Raw genomic sequence first — 25,254 nt, forward strand, 5'->3', positions numbered from 1 at the left:
GATGACACCTTCCAAAAAAGTGAAGAAGGGGGGGGATCAGAAATTTTCACTAAAAAGGGGGGGGGGATAGCAAGGAGGTGGGGATCGTTTAAGAAGGAATTTTCCAGCACTTTTATGAAATTTGGTCTACATGAAAGGAAGTTCTTTATTTTCACTAAAAAGTAGTATATATTTGCCAGACTTAATTTTTCTTTACTGTTTCCCTTCCCTTTTTACCATAAAAAATTTAGCCCGAAATCCTTGGGGGATAGGTATTTTTAAAGGTTGGGGGGGATGCCAAGAAGGGGGGGATCATTTAAGAAGGGGGGGATCAGACCCCTTTCCGCACTATGACTAGTTGGAATACTTTCTTTTACTCGCGGGATTGATGGTAACTTTTCATCTTCGTTATTTTAAAAATGTAGCACAACCGAAAAAAAACGAAACTTCAGAAAGTTGCGTATTTCCAGTGAGTAAACGATTCTGACAATTAACAAAATTGATGATGATGATTTTTTTTCGGTCGGTTCTAGTCTTGACCCCTAAACCTGCGCGAGATTGAAGCGTTTGGGTAAACGAGACAAAACTCCAAAAAAGCTGGTGTTTTGAAGCGTTTCCGTGCGATCGAAATATCGCTGTTTGTGACGCACTGATAAGAACATATATTTGCAAATTTTAGGTCAGTGGCTGCTTCTGATGTTACACAGGAGGATGAGCAGCGGCAACTTAACTGGGAAAGTTTTGTAGTAGTTGCTTGAAGGCAGCAGATCTCAAACCTCAAATCTATGCCGGAGATATCCTGCGCTCAAGCCGCAATTTCCAGACTGGAATTTTAGGCCAGCTAATTTTTCATAGTTTTTGAAAATTTTAATTTCATTAAAAAAAGCACCAGTTTATATTTTCATGATGGATATCATCCCCCCTTTGCTTTAGAAGTTTTGCAGCGCAAATTTTGCTTTGTTTTGTGAGTCAAGTAGGTAAAAGATATATATAGCGCTTTCCACAGCATAAATTTTTTATATATGCATTTCCACGGGATGTGTGACAACGCTAATTGTGACTATAAGGCGGAGGACCCTGCCGACGCACCGGACTGTCCGGTGTATTTGTCAAGTGGCAAAAAGTATCCTTTCGCTACACCGGACGCAATAAGTCCGGTGTCAGTCCGGTGCTGCATACAGGGAATTTTGGACGCCGGACATTTATATGAAACAAAAAATTAAGAAACAAAGGACGCACCTGACTTGTCATGTCCGGTGGAAAAAAATTTCCTTCTCCGACATCCAACTTCCTTAAGACTGGTGTAGAGATTGTCCGGTGGTAAAAAAATTCTCATTTTACACCGGACTTTCGCGTGTCCGGTGTTCGTTAAGTCTGGTGCGTCGACAGGGTCCTTAAGGCGGCAATCACAAATATCTTTGTTTCGCGTTGCCCGACCAACTCTCGAAAATTGAGTAAAATTGAGTCGGTGAGTCGGTAAATTTGTCGGAATCTTTCTGTCAATGACCTTCCCTTCGTTCAAAAATTTTATTATTGCCGAATTTTTGCGAGCAATTTCTAGCGCATTCGCAGCATTTGACTTTTTATCATTACATGCGCCATTTTGGGGTCAGAGGTCACAGTGTTCAAAGGACATAATTTTAAACCACCCATTACACCCGATTGTTTTGGCGGCTGGCTGGCTGGCAGTTTTCTCCAAGAATGCACTCTAAAAATGGATGGAAAAATGGAAAACTGAAAATTTTTACGACCGACTGACTGACCGACCGACCAACTCACTTTTTAGACCCAACGAGGACGCGAAATGAAGATATTTGTGATTGCCACCTAACTGACTAAAATTATAGGCGCTGTGGTATAATACCGTCAACTGCTCCAACTTGGGACTATCTTACGCAACATGGGACGGCCATCCCACCACCATTTCACCGAACCTCCAAAGTCATTTGATTTGAGTTTAATGAACCGCGTATTAAAAAATACACAATTTCTCTTTCGTATCGAGTAGGCTTTTAAATTGAAATATGAAAGAAGTCCGTAGTGGAACACGCGCGAGTGTCCGGAACGAAGAAGACCAAATTAGTGGCAAACGATGGAGTGTTTGACGTCACTCACGCGGCAAGTTACACACTCGCTATTTGTTAATCCCATTGGGCAGTAGGCGGTTAGGCGTCAGGCGTTCTCTAATTCTCCATTCGGCGTCTGGTCATTTTGAATGAAAACAAAAGTTAAAAAAGGCGCGCTATCAGTATATGTTATCTAGACATGTTATGACAGAAAGTATGATTGATAAACTTGGTGGAGTTATGAAAACAAATTTGTTGTTGATGAGAAAGTAAGTGAAAATACAGGCCAGATATCAACAAGTCCCATGTTGCGTACACTCGTCCCCAAGTTGGAGCAGTTGACGGTTGTCAGTCACAGAAATCCTTGCATTTGGACCCATTTGCACAGTTTTCGGCAAATGGAACGGGTCGAAAACGATAGTGACGAAAAAACCCTGTGCAAATATATACACTCAATCACTGCGACCCCTTGCATTTACACAGAGTGAAAAATGTCTAATTAAAAAATGCACAGATCAAAATTTTAACCCCTAGACAAAAATTTTCTAAAAAGGCTAAAGAATCTTCTAAAGAAAAATGAAAATGCCATTCGTCTTCTTTTTATTTATGCCATTTTCATTTTAAAGTTGAGATTCGTTAATTGTCGCGCATTTTGGCTAACACGTTCTAGCTCATTTGCACAGGGTCGGAAAAAATCTTTGAAACTGTTGCAAATGCACACCCTGTGCAAATGCAAGGATTTCCGTGACTGATAGTGGTCATTGACCTTCAGACTTGGCCATGAATGGCGTGCGAAAGCACGCGCACGCGCTGGCACACGCGTAAAATGATTTACGAGTGCGAAAATAACACGCCTAAAAAGGTTAAAAAAAGTCCAAGGCGTGCGATTTAAGCACGCCTAAAACACTCTTTGAAAATAATAGCACGTGCGTAGTAAAAATTATTCTCAACAAAGCAGGTAAACTATAAATAGCTTATATTTGCTTCTCTCTTGTGATTCCCTTTTTAATGCCCCAGACTTTCTACAAATCTCTCTTCTCTTTCATTTGAAAGTTTTTTTTTCAGTTTTGACGTCATAGGTTTTTATCATACAGATTCGTGAAAGGCTTCTCTTTTCTCTTTTATTTGATGGTTTTTCTTTTACTTCTGACGTCATAGTCTTTTATACAGATTATGTCTGATCTTTCTTTGTGTATACAAGAAAGAAAAATATTTTACTTTGTGTTTACACAAGCTTTGCATAATAAATTAGTTAAAGAGTGGTTGGAGACTATTTTTACATGAACTCGTTTTTATATTTATAACATCCCTGTCTCAGTGATTCGGTCCCAGCGTTGTTTTAACGTTCATCTAATGTTCTATGGACGTTATGAACGTTAGATGGACGTTGATATAACGTTGTGTGCTAGCTGAAAATTGTTCAATCGTTATAATAAAGAGAATAAGTTGTTAGTCAGCATTAGCCTGAGAGACTTCATACCACGAGTAGACCCCTTCTGAGGTATACATCTGATCAATTTCTTATCCTAATTAGTAAATATTAATAGCACGCCATAAAAGTTTTAGGCGTGCTATATTGCACGTCATAATATAAGTTAAGATTTTAGGCATGCGATCGTAGCACACGCACTGTTTTACTCATGGCCAGGCCTGGACCTTGGTTGCTGCACAGGTGACTGAGGTTCGATTCCCACTTGCAGCGGTTCACTTGGCAAGTGAATGAACCTTCGCCCGGGTCAACCCATGCCATGTGAGGGGAATTGGGTAGTCCTGGGTGGGGTGTGCTGATGGGGCGCTAATTGAAAGCGTCTACTAAATCTCCTATATCAAGATTATGGAAATTGGAGTGCAGGCCGATTATTACTTTCATTTTCAGTGGTTTCATTTTGGATTTCAAGTCAGCATCTTAGCAACAGGCAAACATAGAAAATTTTCCTAATCACCCATTTCGATGAAACCAATACCGTCAACTGCTCTAACTTGGGACGATTGGTCGAAACATGGGACTGTTGCATATATGGTCTGTATTTTCACTTACTGTAAAATCGAAAGAGAAATCGTGTATTTTTTAATACACCAATCCTTAACTCAAATCAAAAAAACTTTGGAGGTTCGGTGAAATGGTGGCCGAATTACCGTCCCATGTTTTGTCAGATAGTCCTGGATAGTCCCAAGTTAGAGCAGTTGACTGTAAAAGATAAAACTTCTCTATATTTCACTTTTTTGCACCAATTCTTCAAAATGAAAATATTTAAGATTTTAAGTTCTTCTTTTATTCAATGATTTTTTACGGCACTTTGTTGGCGATCTAACTCTTGCATCGAATTTCCACCTTCTTCAGAGAATTGAACATTAGGAATAGTGTACACCATAGGATAACGGATCGAAACAAATATTTTCAAAGGTGTTATGAAGGGTGAGATTTTATAACCGCCGTGGTACAAGGCACTGAGAGGCCATGCAGTTATTGGAAGTACTTCGATTTGTGAAGTGTCTTTACGTCACATAGAACAAAAGAAAATAGCAAAAGAATAAAGTAATTACCCATAGCCACCATTTTGCAACCATGGGGGATTGTAATTTTACGGAAATGGGAATCCTCATATCGAATAAAGCATCTTCTGAAAATTTCATTCTTCCCCATAAATGCAAAAATAAAAAACAAAGAAAGTTTCGTTTTCTGATCTTCTTTTTAATCTGCCATGAAGTGTTATAAAATTCCTTATAGAAAGACACATTCTCCTACGAAGAGGCTTCAAAAAAATGACATAGAAAAAAGTTGTGAAAAAGTGTACTGGAGCCTTATCCGGGTGCTTGCCTAGCAGACGAATAAGACACAGTGGGTGAGTGAGTCTAGACTACGAAAGGGGCGGGCTAAAGGAACCTAGGGGAGTAGAACCTAATCCTATTGTAGACAAGTAAGGGAGACTATGCAGTTACAATAAAACTAATATTTAATAATGGCAACGCTCTACAATCGTGCTACAAATATGAAAAGGATACTTACAAACCTATGTCCTGAGCAGGTCCGTCGCCGATTGCTGCCGAAACAACACTGAAGTTTAGGAGGGCTGGACAGCAATTGCTAAGTTGCTGCCCAGTGGAGCGTGGAAGGCGCAGTTGGGCGTTAGAAGGGCGCTAGATACGATCAGTAAAGGTATAGCCGAAGGAACTTTAGTACAAAAGTATGTCATTTTATCTTAACAATTTCGTATAAACTACGTCACAACCACGGAGCGCTGACTTTTAGTTTTATGGTCCTTGTTCTCACTCGATTGGTTTCCGTAATGAAAAAAAAGTCGTTATTGTGAACTTTGAATATGCTTAAAATCGAGGTACTTCCACTAACTGCCATTGGTGCCAAAAAGAAGGGTCATATGGCATATGAAATATGGCAACCTCATTGGTGGAAATTTATTAAACAGTCTGCAAAGGAGCGCTGCGAAGCAATCAGTAGAAGAGACCACTTTCGTTTTTGTTGCAGATTTCAATATAAATTTCTCACAGGGATAACTTATTAATGTGTTGTGTCAACTTGTCAGCATTGTATTATTGCAATGGGAAAGATAAAAGAGGTCAGACTAGCCTAGTTTCTAATCCTGATATAGGAGTTTAAGTCTAGACTGCCAAGGATCGCTGTCACGGACCATCTACATTAACACGGCAAAACAGTGGGCCGTTTATTTTCAATTTCCAATAGATTTGATTTTTGCCTGACTCATAGTTTGAAAATTCTTCTTTCCGACGTTTTATTTGCCAATCGACCGACTGACTCATTTGTTTGACCTAAAATTATGTGAACACAAGTTATTTGTTGTGATCACGGTCTTAACTTATTTTTAAAAATATTTTGAACATCAAAGCCTTTTGTACTGATATAGTTTGTTTGTGTATGTAAGAAACAGTCATCACATAGTGTTTTTCACCGCTAATTCATAGAGCCAAAATGGTATCGTGTCTAGAAATTGGATATAAAATAATATAAACCCTCTCTGGCCACTCTGCACAAAAAAGTCAACTACAGGCTTGATTTAAAAGTTTCACAATCATTAATTCTGTTTATCCTTCTGTTTTTAATGCATTATTAAAGGAGGATTTATTCAACCCTATTCTAGGCTTTTAGGGGCGGCTTAACACTAGGGGGGGAGGCTGTTCCTGTACCACCCATTTAACTTTTGATCTAGTGTGTCTTTTTGGATGAAATTTGCCACAGATTCTTGTGGAATGTAAGGTAACTTTTCACCAAATTTTTTTTGATGACACTCATCATGCCCAAAGTGAGTAAAAACCAAAAATTTCCTTTGTTTTATAAAGAGCTATTGTATTCTAACAAAGGCTTTAGAAAAAAGAACTTTCCCTGAGTCTAAAATGCTTATTTTATCCTAAATATTCAATAAATTATAGTTTAAACGATATATTTGACATAAAAAATGACTTTGTAGTGGAAATGTGACAATTTTTGTCACAACTTACTGTCAGTAATGTCATCATGCTCAAGGTGTGAAAATTTTTAGGTTTCAATTTTTTATTTATTTTGAAGCTAAAAGTTAGAATTTACAAAAAAGTTCATGCCAAAAACTCTATTATTTCAGGAGCTATTTAAAACATTAGTTTCGTCCCCGAACAGAAACAATCCCCCTCGAGTATGAATAAAGTTAATTTAAAAAATTAAGGAAGATTGAAGCTCAGGGGAGGAAGTCAGCTGTACCCCATCCATTTTTGGTCAGTATGCCTAGCCTACTTTTTCAAAGGCCCTGCCCATTAAAAAAATCGTTTGGCTTGTGTCAAGAAAATAGCTGAATGGGCAGGTCAAAATGTCAAATATCTCAAAAATGATTGAAATTAACTTTTTCTTTCATTTCATAGTACAACATTATATATTGAATACAAACTTCACAACTTAACTAGTCAATAGTAGTAAGAGTAAGTAGTTTTGGACCTGAACCTGTTTTCAAATTATCAGTTTAAGCATGGAATCATTATAGACACTGTAAAAACAATGATTCAATGATTTTTATCACTTTCTCATGCTGAAACCTTGTCCATTAATGGCATTATTGTTCATTGACTTTTCGTAGCATTTTAATTTCATTTCTCATCAAAACGCACTTATCCAGTTTCCAATTGAGACTAAGCTTTCCTTCAAGAATCAAACTCAGCTAGTTAATTGCTAATGATATGTCGTTATGACGTTTTAAGTTGCAAGAAAGATGCAAAATAACCCTATGTAAAAGTTGTCTTTTGCAGGAAAAACCTGTAAATCAATTCTTTTCTGAAACAATGGAAAGACAATACTTCGATCTCCACTGTTTTTGTCTCTATAATAATTCCATGGTTTCAGTTAGGTTTCAAGATATGTATCTTGAAAAAAAGACAGAATCCATAAAATGGTGACTCTTATATTGGTATTATTGTTCAATAATGTTGGTGGTGTAATGAATTTGAATTGATTGAAAATTTTACCAAAATTCCACACCTCTTTGTGTTCAATCCAATTTATGGCCGGCCCAATTTATATGCGATTATAGACTTATCCATACTTTCCCGATTCTTAAACTTTCTGTAACTGTGAAAACACTAAATTTTTGTCCATGGCTTTTCTCATAGTATTGATGAAATTATGTCGAAAACATTCGATTTACAATCCCAGTTACCACCCTTACCTCTTCCTACACTTCAAGATACTTGCAATAAATATCTTGATTCAGGTAAGGTACATTTCATTCATTCTCTCGGTTGTTGGTCTCTAATATTTTATTTGTCACTTTTTCCTACTAAATAATCAAAGAATGTACAATAAAATTGCCTTCATATCAATAATCGTGATGTCAGAGTGCTCCTTACATTGATTTGCACAAGACTCGTTTGAAACATGCTCATCTTGTATAAAATTTGCTTCCAAGAGTTAGTTTATTTGAATTAAAAATTTGAATGGCTAGAGGTTAAAAGTACATTGGATTTCTAAACCTTTTTAAGGAAATAGAAACAGGTTATCCAAAATTTGAGGTAACTCTTGGATAGGAATTTTATACACGATTAGCATCGTCAAAACATATCAGAGGGGATGCTAGCAGCCAGTTGCATTCTAGGGTGTCTTTATGTGTGTGCAAAGTGAAAAGCATTGCTGGTTAAATAAATCCTTCTATTTCTTTTTATAGTGAAACCTTTTTTGACAAAAGATGAATTTATGGAAACAGGATTTAAAGTTGAGCTCTTCCAAAATGGAATCGGAAAAGAGCTTCACAACAAGTTGATGCAATTAGCAAAACATTCTAAAAATTGGGTATGAAAATCGTATTTGTTCTGATATGTTTATTTTTCAATAAAATACAGTGCTCATAACGTGAACCCCACTGGATTCTGAGGGGGGTTGAGGATTTTTAATTTTTTTTAAATAGGCTGGGTTTGGGTTGATGAGAAAGTATGGGTGGGGGTAATCCTATTAAGGGTGACATTTTTCAGGTGGGGGTTTCTGTTTTTTTCTTCAATTTTTTTACATAATATATACTAGAGAAAAATAAAAAATAACAAAAAAAGTAATGCAAGGTAAAATCTCATTTTTCTCTAGTCTAGTCTAAAAGCTCAAATCCCCCATTTAAATAAAAAAGTCCCATCCCTCCCTATAAAGCCCTTCATGAAAATTTGTACCCCCCTTGAGGAGGGGAAAAATATTAGCTAGAAAAATGCCAAACCCCAATCCTTGCTATCCCACTCAAGATTCTTCATCGAAGTTTTCAATTCTACCTTTCTGTTTTCTTCGTAAATGCCTTTCTTAAACTTACAAGAGTTGTTGATTAATATGAATACTTTGAACATGAAAAGTTGGCTTCTTATTGTAATTAATTAAAGCTGCTTTTAATTCTAAACTATGTTGTTTTTATACATTTTTAGGCTCAAGACAGATGGTATGATAGTTATTTTGATTACAGAGGTTCCAACCCAATGATGAGTAATATCTCAGGTGGATATGAATCAAGATTTGATTTTGATCAGCCCTGTCATGGCCTTGTTATAGAGCGTGCTGCCAATTGGATTCACTCAATGACGACTATCTATCAAAGAGTGGTTAAGTAAGATATTTTTTTTAAGAAAATTTTTTTTATGACAGAAAAGCATTACTAAATAAGTGATAAGGATAAAGACAAGGGAAAAGTTAGGGGGAAAAGCTAGAAGGAATAATTACAAAGAACATCCCTGGTACTGGCTTATGGAAGTCAGATAATATAATTATATCATTCCTATAGACAAGAGGTTCCAGTGCAAAAGCTTGGACGTCAATTCCCAATGGATATGTCACAGTATGCTAACTTTTTCTGTGGAAGTAGACTTCCTGGTGAAAAGAGAGACACCCTGATGCACAATATTCATTTACTACCCCAGCCAGGTATTCGATTCATATCTTTATATGATGAAATTATTTCTTTTATCAATGCTACATACTTTGTTAATACAAAAAAATAAAAAAACTACTTCAAAACTTTTGGGTCGGCAGGTTTCAAGGTATAGTAGGGTCGATCGAATGACGACAAACCAACATTTTTTAACACCAGCCTGATGAACTAATACAATTTGAAATTTTCTTTTACACTTTAGATGGCAGTATGCACGTAGTAGCACCAAGCAAACACATTGTGGTAATGAAGAATGCTCACATCTTTCATGTCAAAGTTATTGATGATAACAATGTTATTCTTCATCCGAAAAGCATTCAAAGGTTTACTTTTTTTCCTAAGCATTTTTTCTTCTCAGTGTTTACCATGATGAAATTTTGACATCAAGTTTTCTATTCATGGCAATGTTCTAAAGGTGTATTGTAACCAAATAATAAAGTTAAAGATATGGGTGTTTCCTGATTGTTTCATCAGTATTATTATCAATTTATACATGTATGACATGTTTTAAAAGAATCGATGTGAATTTTTCTTTTGCCTCGTGATATTAGCAATAACCTTTGGTTCTATGATAATGTATCACTGTAGTTTTAAGAATTCAAAAGGTAGAAGTATTCTTACATACATCGGAATGAAGTTATGAATTGTTGAAAAAAACGCTTCTAAAAGAATAGGTGATCACAGATGAATATATTTGTGAAAAGTCGAGTTGAGTTTGTCATATTTCCAAGCAGAAAACCATCATATTTTCAAAACTATAGATTAGCTTTATCAAGCTTTATCTTTATCAATGAAAATTTCAGCATATGGTCTTCACCTGTCAATGTTTAGGCACATTTTTTGGTACCTAGTATTTGGGTTTCTATATTTTATATTTGAACTCTTTTTCTTTTCTGATAAATATCCTAGTTGTAAACTCTTTTAGCTGACTTTCTTTTATTTATAGGCAACTAGAAAGGATTCATGAAATTTGCAAAGATTTGGAGGAAGGAGAAGGTGTAGCAGCACTAACAATGGGCACCAGAGATAAGTGGTACAAGGTAATAATCATACATATCTTATATCTTACTATACTAAATGGGTTTATGAAAAATGTGTGTAATACAAGATGGTAGCAAAGCTGCAATTTCGAATGGTTTGTTAGGGGGTGATTCGAGTATGAAAGAGGGATTCGTGCAGTTTTGAGACAAAAAAATCTTATTGTCTTTCGAATAAGGAGTTGATGATACGTAGTGGTTTTTATTTCATTTTCATCTATGATTGAGCGCAAAAATTAGCACTACCTTCCGATAAAACCCCATTCCAATTAAAAGGATTTATGGTTCGAATCGAAGAAGCCCCTACATACAGTGACTTTTTAACGAAAATAATTCTAACGTCAATTATTCGAAAAATCATGTGACGTAAATTTTCGAATTTTAGAAGGCGTGGCACTTTCTACGAAAAAGTTGGTAAATCTTTTTGATTAATTGGTAAAGTTTTTAAATATTTAGTACGCAGATAAAAAACGGAGGTCTTCCGCGCGAGAAGTGGATATAAAAATGTTGTCCTGTAAGTTCGGATATGCCCACAATTGTTTTGAAATCAAAGTATCTATTATTTTGTTTTTGAAGTGCGCCATTTCGACCTCAAATTCGCAAATACAGCTACATTTTTTATATCTTTTCTATTCTTATACACTGATGATACATTTGACGCTCTCAATTTGGCGTTTTACTGCTCAATAAGCTCCCGTTTTCGATTAAACTAAAATCGCCTTCAAACTTCCTGAAAAAACTCTCATAATTGACAGTTTATTGTTCACTAAGCTAATTTTATGGTGAAGATTTCAAGTAACATTCTCTCATTCAATTTGAAGCATAAAAAGGTATTTACGAGAAATCTTCCAACTACTCGATGTACTCCTGTGGTTGATGAAAACTAATTCGAATTCCCCTTAAAAATAAAGTTAGAGAGCATCAACAATACCATCTTTATCATCCTAAGGACTTTTGATGCAGAAGTTAAACTGGCGCTTGCGACGACGGGAACCGTCTAGTAAAACACTAATGCTTTAATAATACAATAATGTTATAATTTAAAACACTAGATAGAGCTACTCTGTATTTCCCAAGCAACGGCAGGTGAAACAAAAACATGTGCCATCTTTGGTGAAAGTAGGTCACAGTTCGGTACAATTTATTCAACCAAAGCAAAAAAAATCTAAAATAGGCTTAATCGATCAAATTGCCGTCGCCGAACTATGGTCTACTTATCAAAGATGGTGGATAATTTGATTCAAAAAGAGACGGATTAGCTCTATCTAGTGTTTTGTATCACAAAACAAAACTCTATAAAAATCGAATTTTCAAAGAAAGAACACCAGTTGCAAAAACACCATCAGACAGACAACACACGAGGTTGACAGTGGTAGTTCCCTCACGTAAAAACGCTTACCGCGCCCATTGGTTTATCCTTGGAAGCAACACAACATCAACTAACAACATCGACAAATAACAACTTATACAAGCAACTATAATTTTAAGAAGTATACAAAAACAACACCATATATCAGATCCTTTTCATCGTCCAATATATAGTGTTTTATATAAGATAGCTGTGGTAATAATGTGAGCAAACAAGGTCAATTTTTCCTAAAAAGACTTAATCGCCTTGAAGTTCTATGTTAAGAACGTTAACATCCCCTTTCCAGTTTCTTTGATAAAATAAGGATCACTTATAATGTGTCCTAAATTAACTATTCAGATTTTTTATTAATACAAACCATTTATTAATTACATAGCAATTATCTTCATTAGTTAAATTTATTTTGGTTCAGAGAAAACATGTAGTAAATTCCAACTATTGAGTCAGTTACCTATACCTTATTACCTCTACAATATAGTACTTCTTGTTTTTACAGGCTTACAAACATTTGTGTATATTGGATCGTCAAAATAAAACCAACATCAACTTGATCAACCAATCCATCTTTGCATTTGCTTTTGAAGATGTTGAAACTCATAACTTACAAGAGGTAAGTGATTAAAGACGGTTTAATTCTTCATACCATATCTTAATTACTTCGAATAAAAACCCCCTTCTTTTAAACGCCCTCTTGAATAAACAACCGTCCTAAAAAAAAAAAAATTTAATAAACGCCCTACATTACTAATAATTGTGCCTATTTTTTGTTGAGATAAAGAACAACGAATAGTTTGCATTTGACATGTGAATTCAATTGTTTCGCTTTTAATGAGACCTAGTTTTGATAACTTTTTTACTATCTAATTTAATGCATTCTAAACTAGCCAAACTAGAATTAGAATGATACTTTATTATCTTTTCACTTTTCAGGCAACAGAGCATGGGATACTTGGTGGTCTGTCGAAAAACCGGTGGTTTGATAAGTCTTGCCAAGCAGTCATCGGCACAACTGGTGTTGTTATTACCACTGAAGATGTAAGCGGCTTTTAAGTGGGAAAGATTTTGGGAAAACTTCTGCGAAGGGATGTTAAAATTGAGATGTCCTTTATAGTTCAAAGACAAGGATTGCTGAGTGCTGTCGACCCAGCATTACCCAGCATATTCGACAAGCTTTTCAGTAGTACTCTGGAAACTTCTTCAAAATCATCCCTTCTTGAGGAAAATGTTAAAATTCAGATTCACTTTAGCTTTCTAACCTTTTCAGCATGTCCATTTCGATGGGAACGTTGGATGTCAGATCCTTCAAGATTGTGCTGATTATTTGACAGAACACAAATTTGATATACAGGTTCGTAGTTTGTGAGGCTTTTGTATTTTTACATCGCAAAATACCGGGTGCGTGTCAAAAAAGTTTCTCTCTTCTAGCTTGGTTTTCTCGAGTTCTACAAATTATACAAGAACGAATTTTTTTACATTGAAAAGAAGAAGGATAAACTTTTTGAGGGGTGGTTCATTCATTAAATTTGGTTCATTAGAATAAAAGTTATACTCTATTGAATAAAAAATTTGCTTTCAAAAAGCGCTCGAAAACGTTGAAAATAGACCTTTAAGTTTATCTTTCTTCTTTTCAATAGAAAAGAATTCGTTATTTTAAAATTTCTAGATTTCGAGAAAATTCACTTGAAAGAGAGAAGCTTTTTTTCTGGTGCACCCGGTACTTTTCTTACTTTTTGGATGATTTTACCGGTTTGTTTACTCTATATTTTTGTGAATATTCTTTTTTGCTGAGCTAATATAATCCGAGAAATCAAAACCGTGAAATTAATAAAGCTTACAAATCTATGGTGGCCTAGGAGTGCAACAGTGAAAAATATAGAAAAAACATTTGAAAATGAATTTAAAACCAAAATTAAATTGAAATTAATATCAAAGTCAATATCAAAATCAAAATAAAATTGAAATCAAAATTAAAATTAAAATTAAATTAAATTAAAATCAAAATCAAATTAAAAATGAAATAAAATTGAAATCAAAATGAAATAAAATTGAAGTCAAAATTAGAATGAAATAAAAATAATAAAAATAAAGATAAAAAAAAAAAAAAATAAAAATAAAAATAAAAATAAAAATAGAAATAAAATCAAAATCAAAATCAAAATGAAATAAGATTAAAATCAAAATTAAATTAAAATCAAAATCAAAATCAAATTAAAATAAAAATCAAAATGAAATAAAATTGAAATCAAAATAAAACCAAAGTGAAATTGAAATCAAAGTGAAATCAGATTTTTTTGCGTACGTGGCCGAGGAGTGCAATAAGGACAAAAATACAACCCCTCATGGCCTAGGAGTGCAATAGTGCATGGAGGTTGTAAATGAAAAAGTGAGCATGCCAGCAGGACTTGGCGGTTATGGTGAATCTGCAGCAGGAGTTGGCGGTTATGGTTAATCTGCAGCAGGACTTGGCGGTTATGGTGAATCTGCAGCAGGACTTGGTGGTACTGGTGAATCTGCAGCAGGAGTTGGTGGTACTGGTGAATCTACAGCATGAGTTGGTGGTACTGGTGAATCTACAGCAGGAGTTGGCGGTTATGGTGAATCTGCAGCAGGAGTTGGTGGTACTGGTGAATCTGCAGCATGAGTTGGTGGTACTGGTGAATCTACAGCAGGAGTTGGCGGTTATGGTGAATCTGCAGCAGAACTTGGTGGTACTGGTTAATCTGCAGAAGGTGTTGGTGGTGATAGCAATATGGTGATTCTGCAACAGGACAAATATTTTCCAATTTTTTTTTTTAATTTTTTTTTTAATTTTTTTTTTATTTTCAAAATTGTTTTAAATTTTTTTTTACTACAAAATTAAAAAAAAATTGCAAAAAATATTGGAGAATATTTGTCCTGTTGCAGGATCACCATAACCACCAACTCCAGCTGCAGATTCACCAGAACCACCAAGGCCTGTTGCAGATTCACCAGAACCACCAACTCCTGCTGCAGATTCACCAGAACATCCAACTCCTGCTGCAGATTCACCAGAACTACCAACTCCTGCTGTAGATTCACCAGTACCACCAACTCCTGCTGCAGATTCACCAGAACCACCAACTCCTGCTGCAGATTCACCAGTACCACCAACTCCTACTGCAGATTCACCAGTACCACCAACTCCTGCTGCAGATTCACCAGTACCACCAACTCCTGCTGCAGATTCACCATAACCGGCAAGTCCTGCTGGTATGCTCACTTTTTCATTTACAACCTCCATGCACTATTGCACTCCTAGGCCATGAGGGGTTGTATTTTTGTCCTTACTGCACTCCTCGGCCACGTACGCAAAAAAATCAATTTGATTTGGAATATTTTGACTATTGCACTCCCCGGCCATGAGAGGTTACATTTTTGTCCTTATTGCACTCCTCGGCCACGTACGCAAAAAAAATCTGATTTCACTTTTGATTTTGATTTTGATTTTGATTTTGATTTTGATTTTGATTTTGATTTTGATTTTGATTTTGATTTTGATTTTGATATTAATTTCAATTTAATTTTGGTTTTAAATTCTTTTTCAAATGTTTTTTTTATATTTTACACTATTGCACTCCTAGGCCACCATACAAATCAGATCTTCAATGAAAATACTAATCCATCTACTCAACGCGATCTTTAAAACATATTTCTGCATAAAATAAATCATAGTAAATGAAAACACGCATTTATTATATATATTTTTTAGCCTGGGTACGAACCGCAACAAGGCGAAGAACCAGTAGAGATAGTCTTCACTGTGGATGATACCATTCGTGATTACATCAAAGAAGCTGTCCATCTACACGGCCTCATCGTATGTTCTCTTTATAGGAATATCAGTCTCGACTTTTGCCACAATCTTAGAGCAAATTAATGCTGATTTAAAGGCCTTTTTGACAAATAAATCAATAAATTTAAAGCTCTTTGAGAACTTTTTAGGAGCATCTTAAGCCTAAAAATCAAACAAGGATCAAAATATTACACACAAAAAACTGGTTTTTATGGAAAGGCCTGTATTTCCTATGATCTATTACGGTTGATAAAGTTTTGTTCTAATAATTTAATTTCTGTGCTATCAATGAAAAAAAAAACACAAAATAATTTCTTCACAGCTTTTGACACTTGCACTTGTTTATTTGTTTTTTTATCTCAATTAAGAGTATTGTTTTTCGCACCTTTTGTTTTCTTTCTAGTCTTCATCTCTTGGATTGATTGACAAACCGATCGAACATTACGGAAAAGCTTTCGCAAAGACTGTTCGTATAAACCCAGATACGGTCTTTCAAATGGCCATGCAACTGGCTTACTACTCTCTCAATAAAAGGTATGTCATCTTTTGCGTATGTTATGATTCTTTGGTTGAAACTGGATCAGAAAACTTTTCCTGGATTCAACACCTCTACTTTTAAAAATTGTTTTTAGAGCCTTTCAAGTCCTCTTTAAATTTCATAGTACCTCTCCTATAATTTTCATTTATATCAAACCAATCAGATTTATGAGTAGACTTCAACCTGCTTGCCTGATTTAGGTATATCATTTTAGTCTTGATAACAGTAAACTATCGAAACCCAAAGAAAACAAAAATGAGTGCTTTTTTTTGTTTATATCTTATTTTAGCGTTTGTCCGACTTACGAATCAGGAACTACCCGTATGTTTTACCACGGACGAACGGAAACAAACCGGTCATGCACTGTAGAGTCTAAAGAATGGTGTGAGGCTATGTTCAATAACCAAAAGACGGTAAGTGCAAAGAGGAAAAAAAATCTTTCGAAAGAGTAAATTTAAGCTTCTTAGCTAGGTAATTTTACTTGTGGTTTTCACTTGTGGTTTTCACTTGTGGTTTTCACTTTTAAATTTTGTCATGTATTTTCATTACTATTTATATATTCGATTGCTTGAGTTGCACTTATATTATAACCTTGGATACACTGGGTGACGATAGTCGGCCTTTAATGTGCCGCATCCCTAGTCGGGTTCAACTAACCTGTGCGTAAACTTGAAAATATTTCTGTTGGACCCGCGAATCCCCAAAGACGAGGGCGGAGGTCCAGGCATCCCGCTGCAAAATTTCACGCTGTCTTGCGAAATTCCATAATGTAAACCTTGCAGATGTTGAAAGTTTTCCTGACCGTCAGAGCTTTAGCGTGTCGGATGAAAATTTCTGCATCTGGGTGCCAGATAAGGTTCAAACTGAATCTGAAATGGGAATACAACCACGTACATTGACTTAAACATTATTCTAGGCAATTAATTGTCTTAATGACAACCTATTAAATAGTATGTGAAATTTCCAAACGAGTAACCTCAGTGCTAACAGCCAAATGATATCGTTTTGGAGAAATGTTTCTCAAATCCTTTATTTCAACTTGGAAAAAACTCTAGGACTTAAAATTTAGGATTGTACGAAGAAGCGTTTCATTAAAGCTTTCAAGTAAGATTTTCATGCTTTTAAAGGGACCAGAACGCTTGGAATTATTCAGAAAGGCGGTGCAGAAGCACGATACTTTGATGTTGGATGCATGCCAGGGCAAAGGTAGGTGCTTAAGCCAATGAGACAAAACCATCTTGTGAGAACTCGTTATAACATCTGGTATTAATATCCCCTCAGTTTCAAATTTTGTAATTTTCATTATATCTATATGATAATAGCCGTACTTATTTAGAAATATTTCCAATTAGCCCGAATGTATTGAGGGTTGCTTTCAATAAATCACCTTCCAAATTGCCCAGTTTGAGAGAGACCTTTTTTTTAAAGTGACTGCTTCTGCTACTGAAGTAAAGAAAGCTACTACTTTTTCTTTTTTTCCTATCAGGTATCGACAGACATTTGTTCCTCTTGAAGAAGATCAGCGAAGAAGAAGGTATTAGTGTATCATGTTCTCAAAGGGGAACACGAATTCTAAATAGGAAGTCCCGAACTTGATGGCATTTCTTTGGAATTAACTGAAGCCTATGCTGACGCCAGCAAAACATTAAGACACCTAGAAAAGGATCCCCTCGTCATCAATGTAAATCTAGTCTGCACTTTTAACGGCAATCGATTATACTAAAGTCCTTCCTTAGAGAGTCCATCACTTGGATTCTTTGGTTTTGGATTGAATTCTTTTTCCTCTCATACTTTTTTAAGAACAGTTCTTATGTAGCCATAAATGTAAATTAAACGGTAACGCCGGACATGGATATGGTAGGCTCAATTACTTTTGATCTATGAACTTTCAATGCAAAGGTACTGAAAACCAAGAAAATATTCCACCTTCTATTGCTTTCATTTCAGGGATACCGCTTCCAGATATCTACATTGACAAAGCATACAAAGCAAGGTACTTTGTAGTTAGTATAAATGAATGTTAACTCGTGAATACTAGACCATGTCTTTAGAATGAACTCATCTTGTAGATTATTTTGGCTTTACAATTAAGTCTTTGTGCTTTTAATGGGTAGATCAAAATTAAGTTTGTAATGGGCTGTTCCATTAAAAAACCATACATGGGGGGGGGGGTGGACGAACCTTTTCAAGTCAAAAAAATTATTGAAAATGTGTCGATACCCCCTGGAAAATGGCGAAATTTGCATAAGTACCCTTGGAAAGATTCTTTTCATACCTTAAAGTGAGGGTGCACGAACTGAAATCAGTCTTTTACCCCATGGAAATTTTGGAATAACTTTTTACCCCCTTGAAATATGAAAAGACCGCATAACCCTCTGGAAATGTTCGTCCACCCCATGTATGGATATAAAATCGAATGGCGCTACTTATTATACGATCGGGCTTATGTGATCGGTTACGAACGATGTCTTAATTTACACGAAACCGATTCCATGTGACGGCATTTTCACCCACGATCAGTCATTTTTTAATAGAAATGGTAGAAAGATTATGTACAGGATGGTTTAGAAACAACTTGATAACTCAAAGTCTTTTAATATTTCCCGTTTGGACCTGCACATAGTTTTTTGTTTCGGGGTGAAATTTATGTCAGTTAGGAACAGGCAAATTGCTTGAGGTTTGCTTGAAGATAGTGCCTAACTGAATTTTGCTGAAATGGTCTATATGAATGGTGAACACTTTGACTCTGAAAAAATAAGGCCCAATTTTCATATAATTTACAACCACCATATTTTTGTTTTCTATTCTAGTGGTGGCGATGGGAACTTTGTGATTTCATCCAGTTTGACAGGTTTCACAGTGTTGCATGGTGGTATGGCGCCAATGGTGGAAGATGGTTATGGAATCTTCTACTCCATTAATAAAGACAGGTATAAGTCAACCCAAATGAATAGAAAAATCATTTTATTCTGCCTGTCTTTTCTACCTTAGGGAAACTAATTTTGGTGGGAACTAATTTTGGCGGGAACTAATTTTCTCGGCTCATAAAAAATTCGAAAAATATCGAATTTTGCGGGAATTAATTTTCCCGGTTTTGCCCTATTTTGGACACAATTATTTCATTTTCTAGGGATTTTTCAAATTTTTCGATGAAAAAATGGCCAAACTTGTAATTTACGGCTCTAAACTTATCTAGCTTCCGTACATGTTTCAATCTCCAGACACCCCGTTGACTTTAATATTAGACATTTTCAGGGCCATTGGTGAAATTTTTCGTATTTTGCTGAAATCCAATTTCGCGAATTATGACGATGATGTAAAGCATTGCTGGCTTTTCTTAGAAATTGGAGGGTGAAAGTTTTTATTTTTTTCTCGTTTTACCTTTTCAAGAGAACATTAAGACGTGTGTCCTATAAATGAAAGTAATCTTAAAACTATTATGTTAGCTATTTGAGTCACTTTTTTTAAATGAATCATCAAAAATACCAATTTCCTTGCTATAAAAACTTTGGAAAAGGAGAGTCTCGCAAAATTCCCTAATCTAAATCTTTTTTGACATTAAAGTATACGGACCAAAAGCTTCATAGATTTATATAGGCTATCGACATCCTTCTATTATGTTTTTGTAAGGGATACAAATCAACCTTGGATACAACTTTCGAGAAATTTGTCAAACAGTCTCTTCAAGAGTTTTTCAAAACAAAATGGACGTTTAAAGTGAATTATATCATCGATACAAACAAACCCCTAAACAGACTGAATTTCGAGATTTTCACTTCGAATTCTTTCATAAACACTTTTCTGCAGGCTAATCGGAATGAAAGGTAGATTTACCCCGCATGGAAATCAACTTTGCTTCTCGATTAATTTACGCCTGATTTTTTGCTCAGCTTGCCAATTCACGCCTTATAGACGATTATCAGATATGGATAAAGAATTTTTGACCAATCTCTGTTATGTAAAACATATACAAGAGAAATCAAAACATAGCGTAAAAAGTAGTAAAATATTTTTTGTTGTAAGAATCAGTAAACTTTGTCAAGACTCGACTGTTCTCATTTTTTTTCAGCGCTTTAAGCCTCAAACTGTTCTTATTCTGTTCTTGATTTCAAGGTAAAATTCAGCTTTTCCAGACTGAGGATCGTTCTTGAACTGTCCATATCTTTTGGCAATGTTTGGCCTATTATTCTTATAGCATTTTTCTTATATAAAAAAGAGCGTAGTCCTAAAGAATTTGTAATAATGCCTCAATGACAATGGAGTTTGCACGTTCTCTCGAAGAGTGAATATTTTTAAGGTAAATAGCAATACATAATTTGAATTTCTATAGGGAACAATGGTCACAAAGTATTAAACTTGCACTTAACGTGATACAAATTACTGTATATTTTTGAATGATAAAGATATATACAAAATCTTCGAGTACGTCCTTACTACTGTACAAAAGAGGTCTGTCAAAATTCTAAATTCTAAAGAGAAAAATTAAACATTATTTTTAATAAAATCTACATATAGAAATAATAAATGAGAAATATTTGATACTTGAAATGTTTTCCCTTGTTTCCCTGGTAAGTTGCTCATATTTTAACTTTTACTTGGCACTTTTATTAACATTTTTTGCAAATCGTAAACTTCGTCATAATTTTGAAATACAAAAACGGGTTCAATAGAGAGTTCAAAAATGTAGGTGTAAGCATCACCATCTCGTCAGTGAATTCAGATTCTTCAGGGTCCGGTAATTTGCCTGTAATACTATAGATCGTTGCAAATATAGCAAACGGAAGCCAACACACCAGGAAGCAAACGTTGATGGCAATTGCCAGTTTGAGCAGACGTTTTTCTTTTCTGTCGCGAGCATCATCCGACGTCGTCCTGTTATAGGACCCAGGGCCATTGGCAAACTTCTTTTTGCTCTGTCGCAGACGGCGCCAAATAAAAATATAGGAGAAGCATAATAAAATAATCGTTGAGTATATCAGAATCGGTATCACGATATACTCTATGTCACCAACCTTGTCAGACCGAAATGGATATTTGTTTGATTTACAGGATACATGTAAACGCTGGCTGATATATTTTTGATTACTCTTGTTGTTTTCTAATTCTTTAACATCAATTTTCAAGTAATTTAATCTTTGAAGCTCATCTGCGCTCATCCACTTGACCGAGTTCTCGAATGTGAATTGCATGGTTCCATTTTCCATCATCTTACATCTTTTTAAATGGCGTGAATAAGTTGTCCGAAGGAAAATGTTTTTGGTAGAGTTATACGGTTGCGTTCCTTAGCGACATTATGTGCATGTTGTCCTTTGTTATAACAACACAAATGATTATTGTAGGAACCCATATAATAAAACATACAATGATTGCGTGTATATTTTTCATGGTTCTGTGTTTAAACGGTGCCGCGGTAGCAAGAAAGCGATCTACTGTTAATGCAACGAGATTTAGAACTGAGAGTAGCAATGAAATGCGAAACGCTACAATATAATTAATCTCCCACAAGGTGTCGCTATCGATCCACCATGTAAAGCCCATTATCAAAAAAAACGAGCCGCCTACTCCTACAAGTAAATCGGACAGTGATAGGTTAAGAAGATAAATGTTTGATTTCTGCCATCCATCTTTTTTGCTCCGTTTGACGATCAAGACGATCTCAATCAAATTCAAAAATAAAGCTCCGATAGAGGAAATACCAAAAACCACGATACAAACAATAAAAAAGGAGACATTCATTTTATTGTCGTGGTTTCTTGTTGAAAACTAGTTGATAAAAAACTCCGTGTTCCCTCTAACCACCGCTAAATAAAAAATCTATGCAAATCTTTTCTCCGTTTAAAAGGTCATACCTCAAACATGTTTCAAACCAACTGAAAAAGTATAAAATATTGATACTTTTTCTTGAAGAACCATGATGATTTTTGATTCAATGATTATGTATTCATAATACCAAGAATGATAATACTAGCGATATACGGCTCTATTCATCAAGTTAGAAAACCGAATAGAAAAATTTGAATTTAAATATTGAATAGATGTTCAAATCGGTAGAAGCTATTGCTTTAATGCCAATTAAATACTTCACTTGCTTTCATGATGGCGTAAGTTACTTAACGTATCCAAACTGAAAAAAACCTCTATAGTAAATAAATATTAATATTGTACCATGTGGACCTTAAATGTTTGAAAATTTTTCAACACTCTGGGACTACTAGATTGCCGAGATGACGTGCATGCGTCGAAAATCGCTGTGTTAGAAAGTGAAAAATTGACACTTTACTCCCCTCCCTAATGAGATCTTTACTTCTGGTCCAAATTTTCTGAAAATCTTGACCCTTTGAGAGAAGGAATTATAGATTTTCGTAATTTTCAATCCTTTCAGAAAATAAATTTGCTTTTGCATTTGAATTTAGGTTTGTGATAAAGTTACCCTTTCTCATAACGTTTGTTACTTAACTATGACGCAACTATGAGAATTTTTGTCGAAAAATGTTTGTTTTTTTTATCTCTAAAACATCCATTGTCTTTAGACGTAAAATAGCGAATTCCCCAAAGTCAATAAGCGTAGAATTATTGCTTTTCAAAATTCTAAACCAATCAAAATAGTACATAGAAAACTATGCTAGCTCCCCCCCTCTGGCGACCAAACTGGTTGCTGAAGCCATTGCCATCAGACGGAAAGATCGAGATTTCGTCACCAGGTTTCCGGGCTAATCCGATGATCATCTACAAGGCGTGAAACAGTCTGTAATGTTTTCGGTTGTTTAAAGATTTTATTTTTACATACTCCTAGGTTCCAAATAAACGGCCCCCCCCGCTTGTTAATTTTTTGAAAATTTTCCAACCCCCCGGACCTTATTAGGACCCCCCGATTATTAATCTCTAAGAATATTTTCAGCTGTCAAAGAGAAGGCCCCTTATTTTGCTCTAAATAGCCTGATTTTAGCCTATTTTTAACTTATTTTTGGGTTTCAGCAGTACAATTTCCAACCCCCCCGGCAATTAGGTCCCCCTGGCAATTAGGTCCCCCCCCCCGTTTATTAAAATCTAGAAAATTTTCCAACCCCCCCGTTTATTTGGAACCTAAGAGTAAGTGTTCCCGTTTCATATCAGACACATTTTTCATATCAGGATAGTGCCTGCCTATTGTTACATTAAGATGATATAAGCATAAAAATGTTTTTCTTTTCCTCGACCAATCTTGCTCCACATCCATATCAATCCAATGTCAAAAAGCTTGTAAATTAAAATTAACGAGTAATCAAACGACATCACTCTTATTTAAAAACAAAACCTTTAAAGTATCTTTTCTTTTTATTCTAGAACTCAGGTTGTTTTATCTTCATGGAAAACTTCACAGAAGACTGATCACTTGAAAATGTACGATGCTATTGTCTCATCATTGGACAAGATCAAAGAGCTCTGTCAACTCTCCAAAATGTAGAATGCTTTTAGCGATGGTAGAACGTCCTTTTTGGGCTAGCATCAATACTGGTCAGTATTGGTATGAAGATTTTTAGTTTTAATATTGTAAATTATCATTGAACACTAATTAAGATAGCTCATAATCAATGATTAATGATTAGAACTAGTTACTCTTGGGTGCCTAATAAACGCCCCTCCCGTCCACCCGCTTATTAATTTTTCAATTTATTTTAACCCTCGGGCCTTGATATTTTACAATTTGGTCCCCCTTTTATTAGTCACCTGAGAGTATGATTATGCATCAAGGACATACTTTCTTCATTTTCTGCTTCAATCACTTCTTTGAACTTACCACTATATAAACCATGCATTTATCTTCTTCCAAACATTTATCAATACTATTCCACACATGCGCACTACGTATATTTTTACTAACCTGTTTATATTGTTCATAATTCACTCATTTTATCACAACTTTCTACGCATGCGTTTTCAAATTCATATTCAGTTCTATGTTCAGTTATATCACACCCCTGTCTCACTGATGACCCGTTGAGAATTTTTCACCGTTTGTAAATTTTCTTTTGTCCAAATATGGAGTATGTATCAAAGTTGAAATTTTGGTGATTTTTATAGTATTTCATCCTAACCTTGATGCACAATGCTGGACTCTTTTGCACTTTGAGTACTCTACATTCAACACTATGTAACTTTTTCAGGCTAAAATGCAATAATTAGTTAGTACTTCCTAACCAATACATGTATAATCAATGGAAGCATATTTTATTACACATATTATTACGATATTATTATCATACAGAGGAAACCCAATAGAGCTATAATAGCATAAACCAGTCAAAATCTTTAGAATAAAGTAATGAAACCAAACCATATTGTGTTTAACCGATCAATTTTTAAGAAGCAAATGTGATCTTTGGTGTTTTATTTGGATAATGTGATAAAAACCTTGCATTCTTAAAACCTTTGTAGAAACTTTATGGATTTTTTTCAATTTTTTGAAAACATTTTCAAAAATTTTAAGATTTAGAATTTTTTTTTTGTGTAAATAATTTTGGATCATATTTTTTCTAACAGGACATTTTATTAGATTTTGAAGATAATTGAACATAATTTTTGAATTCAACAAGGCACCAATGCCGTATTAAAAATTCTTAGAAATACCTATCATCAAAATTGTGAGGAGAAACACTCTATTCTTATTTCTTCGCAACTTTATCCAGAGATTATCTTTCCATGGATATTACCATAGATACATTACGTTTTCGAATAGACTTCACGCTCACCTTTTTTGGAATATACACTCATTTTAACCATTGGTTGGTAAGACCCTAAACCACCTCCGGGGGTGGGGGTACTAAGGCAAGTGAAGGATACAGGTATGTGCTGCCCTTAAGGGTGCCTTTTTAAAACGTGGCAATATCTATAAGGGTTGGAAAAATCAGAAAAAAAATTAAATCTCAGTCCCACTAAGGGTCGGGAAAATAGGAACATTTCTACTTTTTACTCCTTGAAAGATCAAAATTTGGTCAAATTAATCCCTAAAAGGCTCGTAAAAATCGCAAAATTTTCTATTTTCCGAGCGTCGAAAGTCAGGCGGCACATACCCGTCAGCTC

At 35.1% G+C, this 25,254-nt stretch overlaps 1 protein-coding gene across 1 annotated transcript; it reads left to right on the forward strand.

Moving 5' to 3' along the window:
- The first annotated feature begins 3,531 nt into the window (after positions 1-3,531).
- Positions 3,532-24,534, forward strand: LOC136821883 (peroxisomal carnitine O-octanoyltransferase-like). The gene is made up of 18 exons (XM_067078130.1): positions 3,532-3,546; positions 7,653-7,753; positions 8,204-8,328; positions 8,937-9,115; positions 9,290-9,429; positions 9,639-9,759; positions 10,383-10,476; positions 12,339-12,452; positions 12,773-12,877; positions 13,107-13,190; positions 15,573-15,680; positions 16,060-16,190; positions 16,484-16,607; positions 17,322-17,400; positions 17,681-17,728; positions 18,142-18,187; positions 19,005-19,124; positions 23,518-24,534. The coding sequence occupies exons 2-18, from the start codon at positions 7,666-7,668 to the stop codon at positions 23,636-23,638; spliced, it is 1,827 nt and encodes a 608-aa protein (XP_066934231.1). The 5' UTR covers positions 3,532-3,546; positions 7,653-7,665; the 3' UTR covers positions 23,639-24,534.
- Positions 24,535-25,254: the final 720 nt, after the last annotated feature.

This window comes from Clytia hemisphaerica, unplaced genomic scaffold (genome assembly GCF_902728285.1).
Source record: "Clytia hemisphaerica strain Z4C2 unplaced genomic scaffold, Clytia hemisphaerica genome assembly, whole genome shotgun sequence".
In the NCBI taxonomy this organism is placed as follows: Eukaryota; Metazoa; Cnidaria; class Hydrozoa; order Leptothecata; family Clytiidae; genus Clytia; species Clytia hemisphaerica.

Coding starts and splice junctions, on each gene's coding strand:
- LOC136821883 (XM_067078130.1), top strand. CDS start 7,666: ATGTCGAAAACATTCGATTTACAATCCCAGTTACCACCCTTACCTCTT. Junction 9,116..9,289: donor ATCTATCAAAGAGTGGTTAA/GTAAGATATTTT, acceptor TCATTCCTATAG/ACAAGAGGTTCCAGTGCAAA. Junction 16,191..16,483: donor TACTACTCTCTCAATAAAAG/GTATGTCATCTT, acceptor ATCTTATTTTAG/CGTTTGTCCGACTTACGAAT.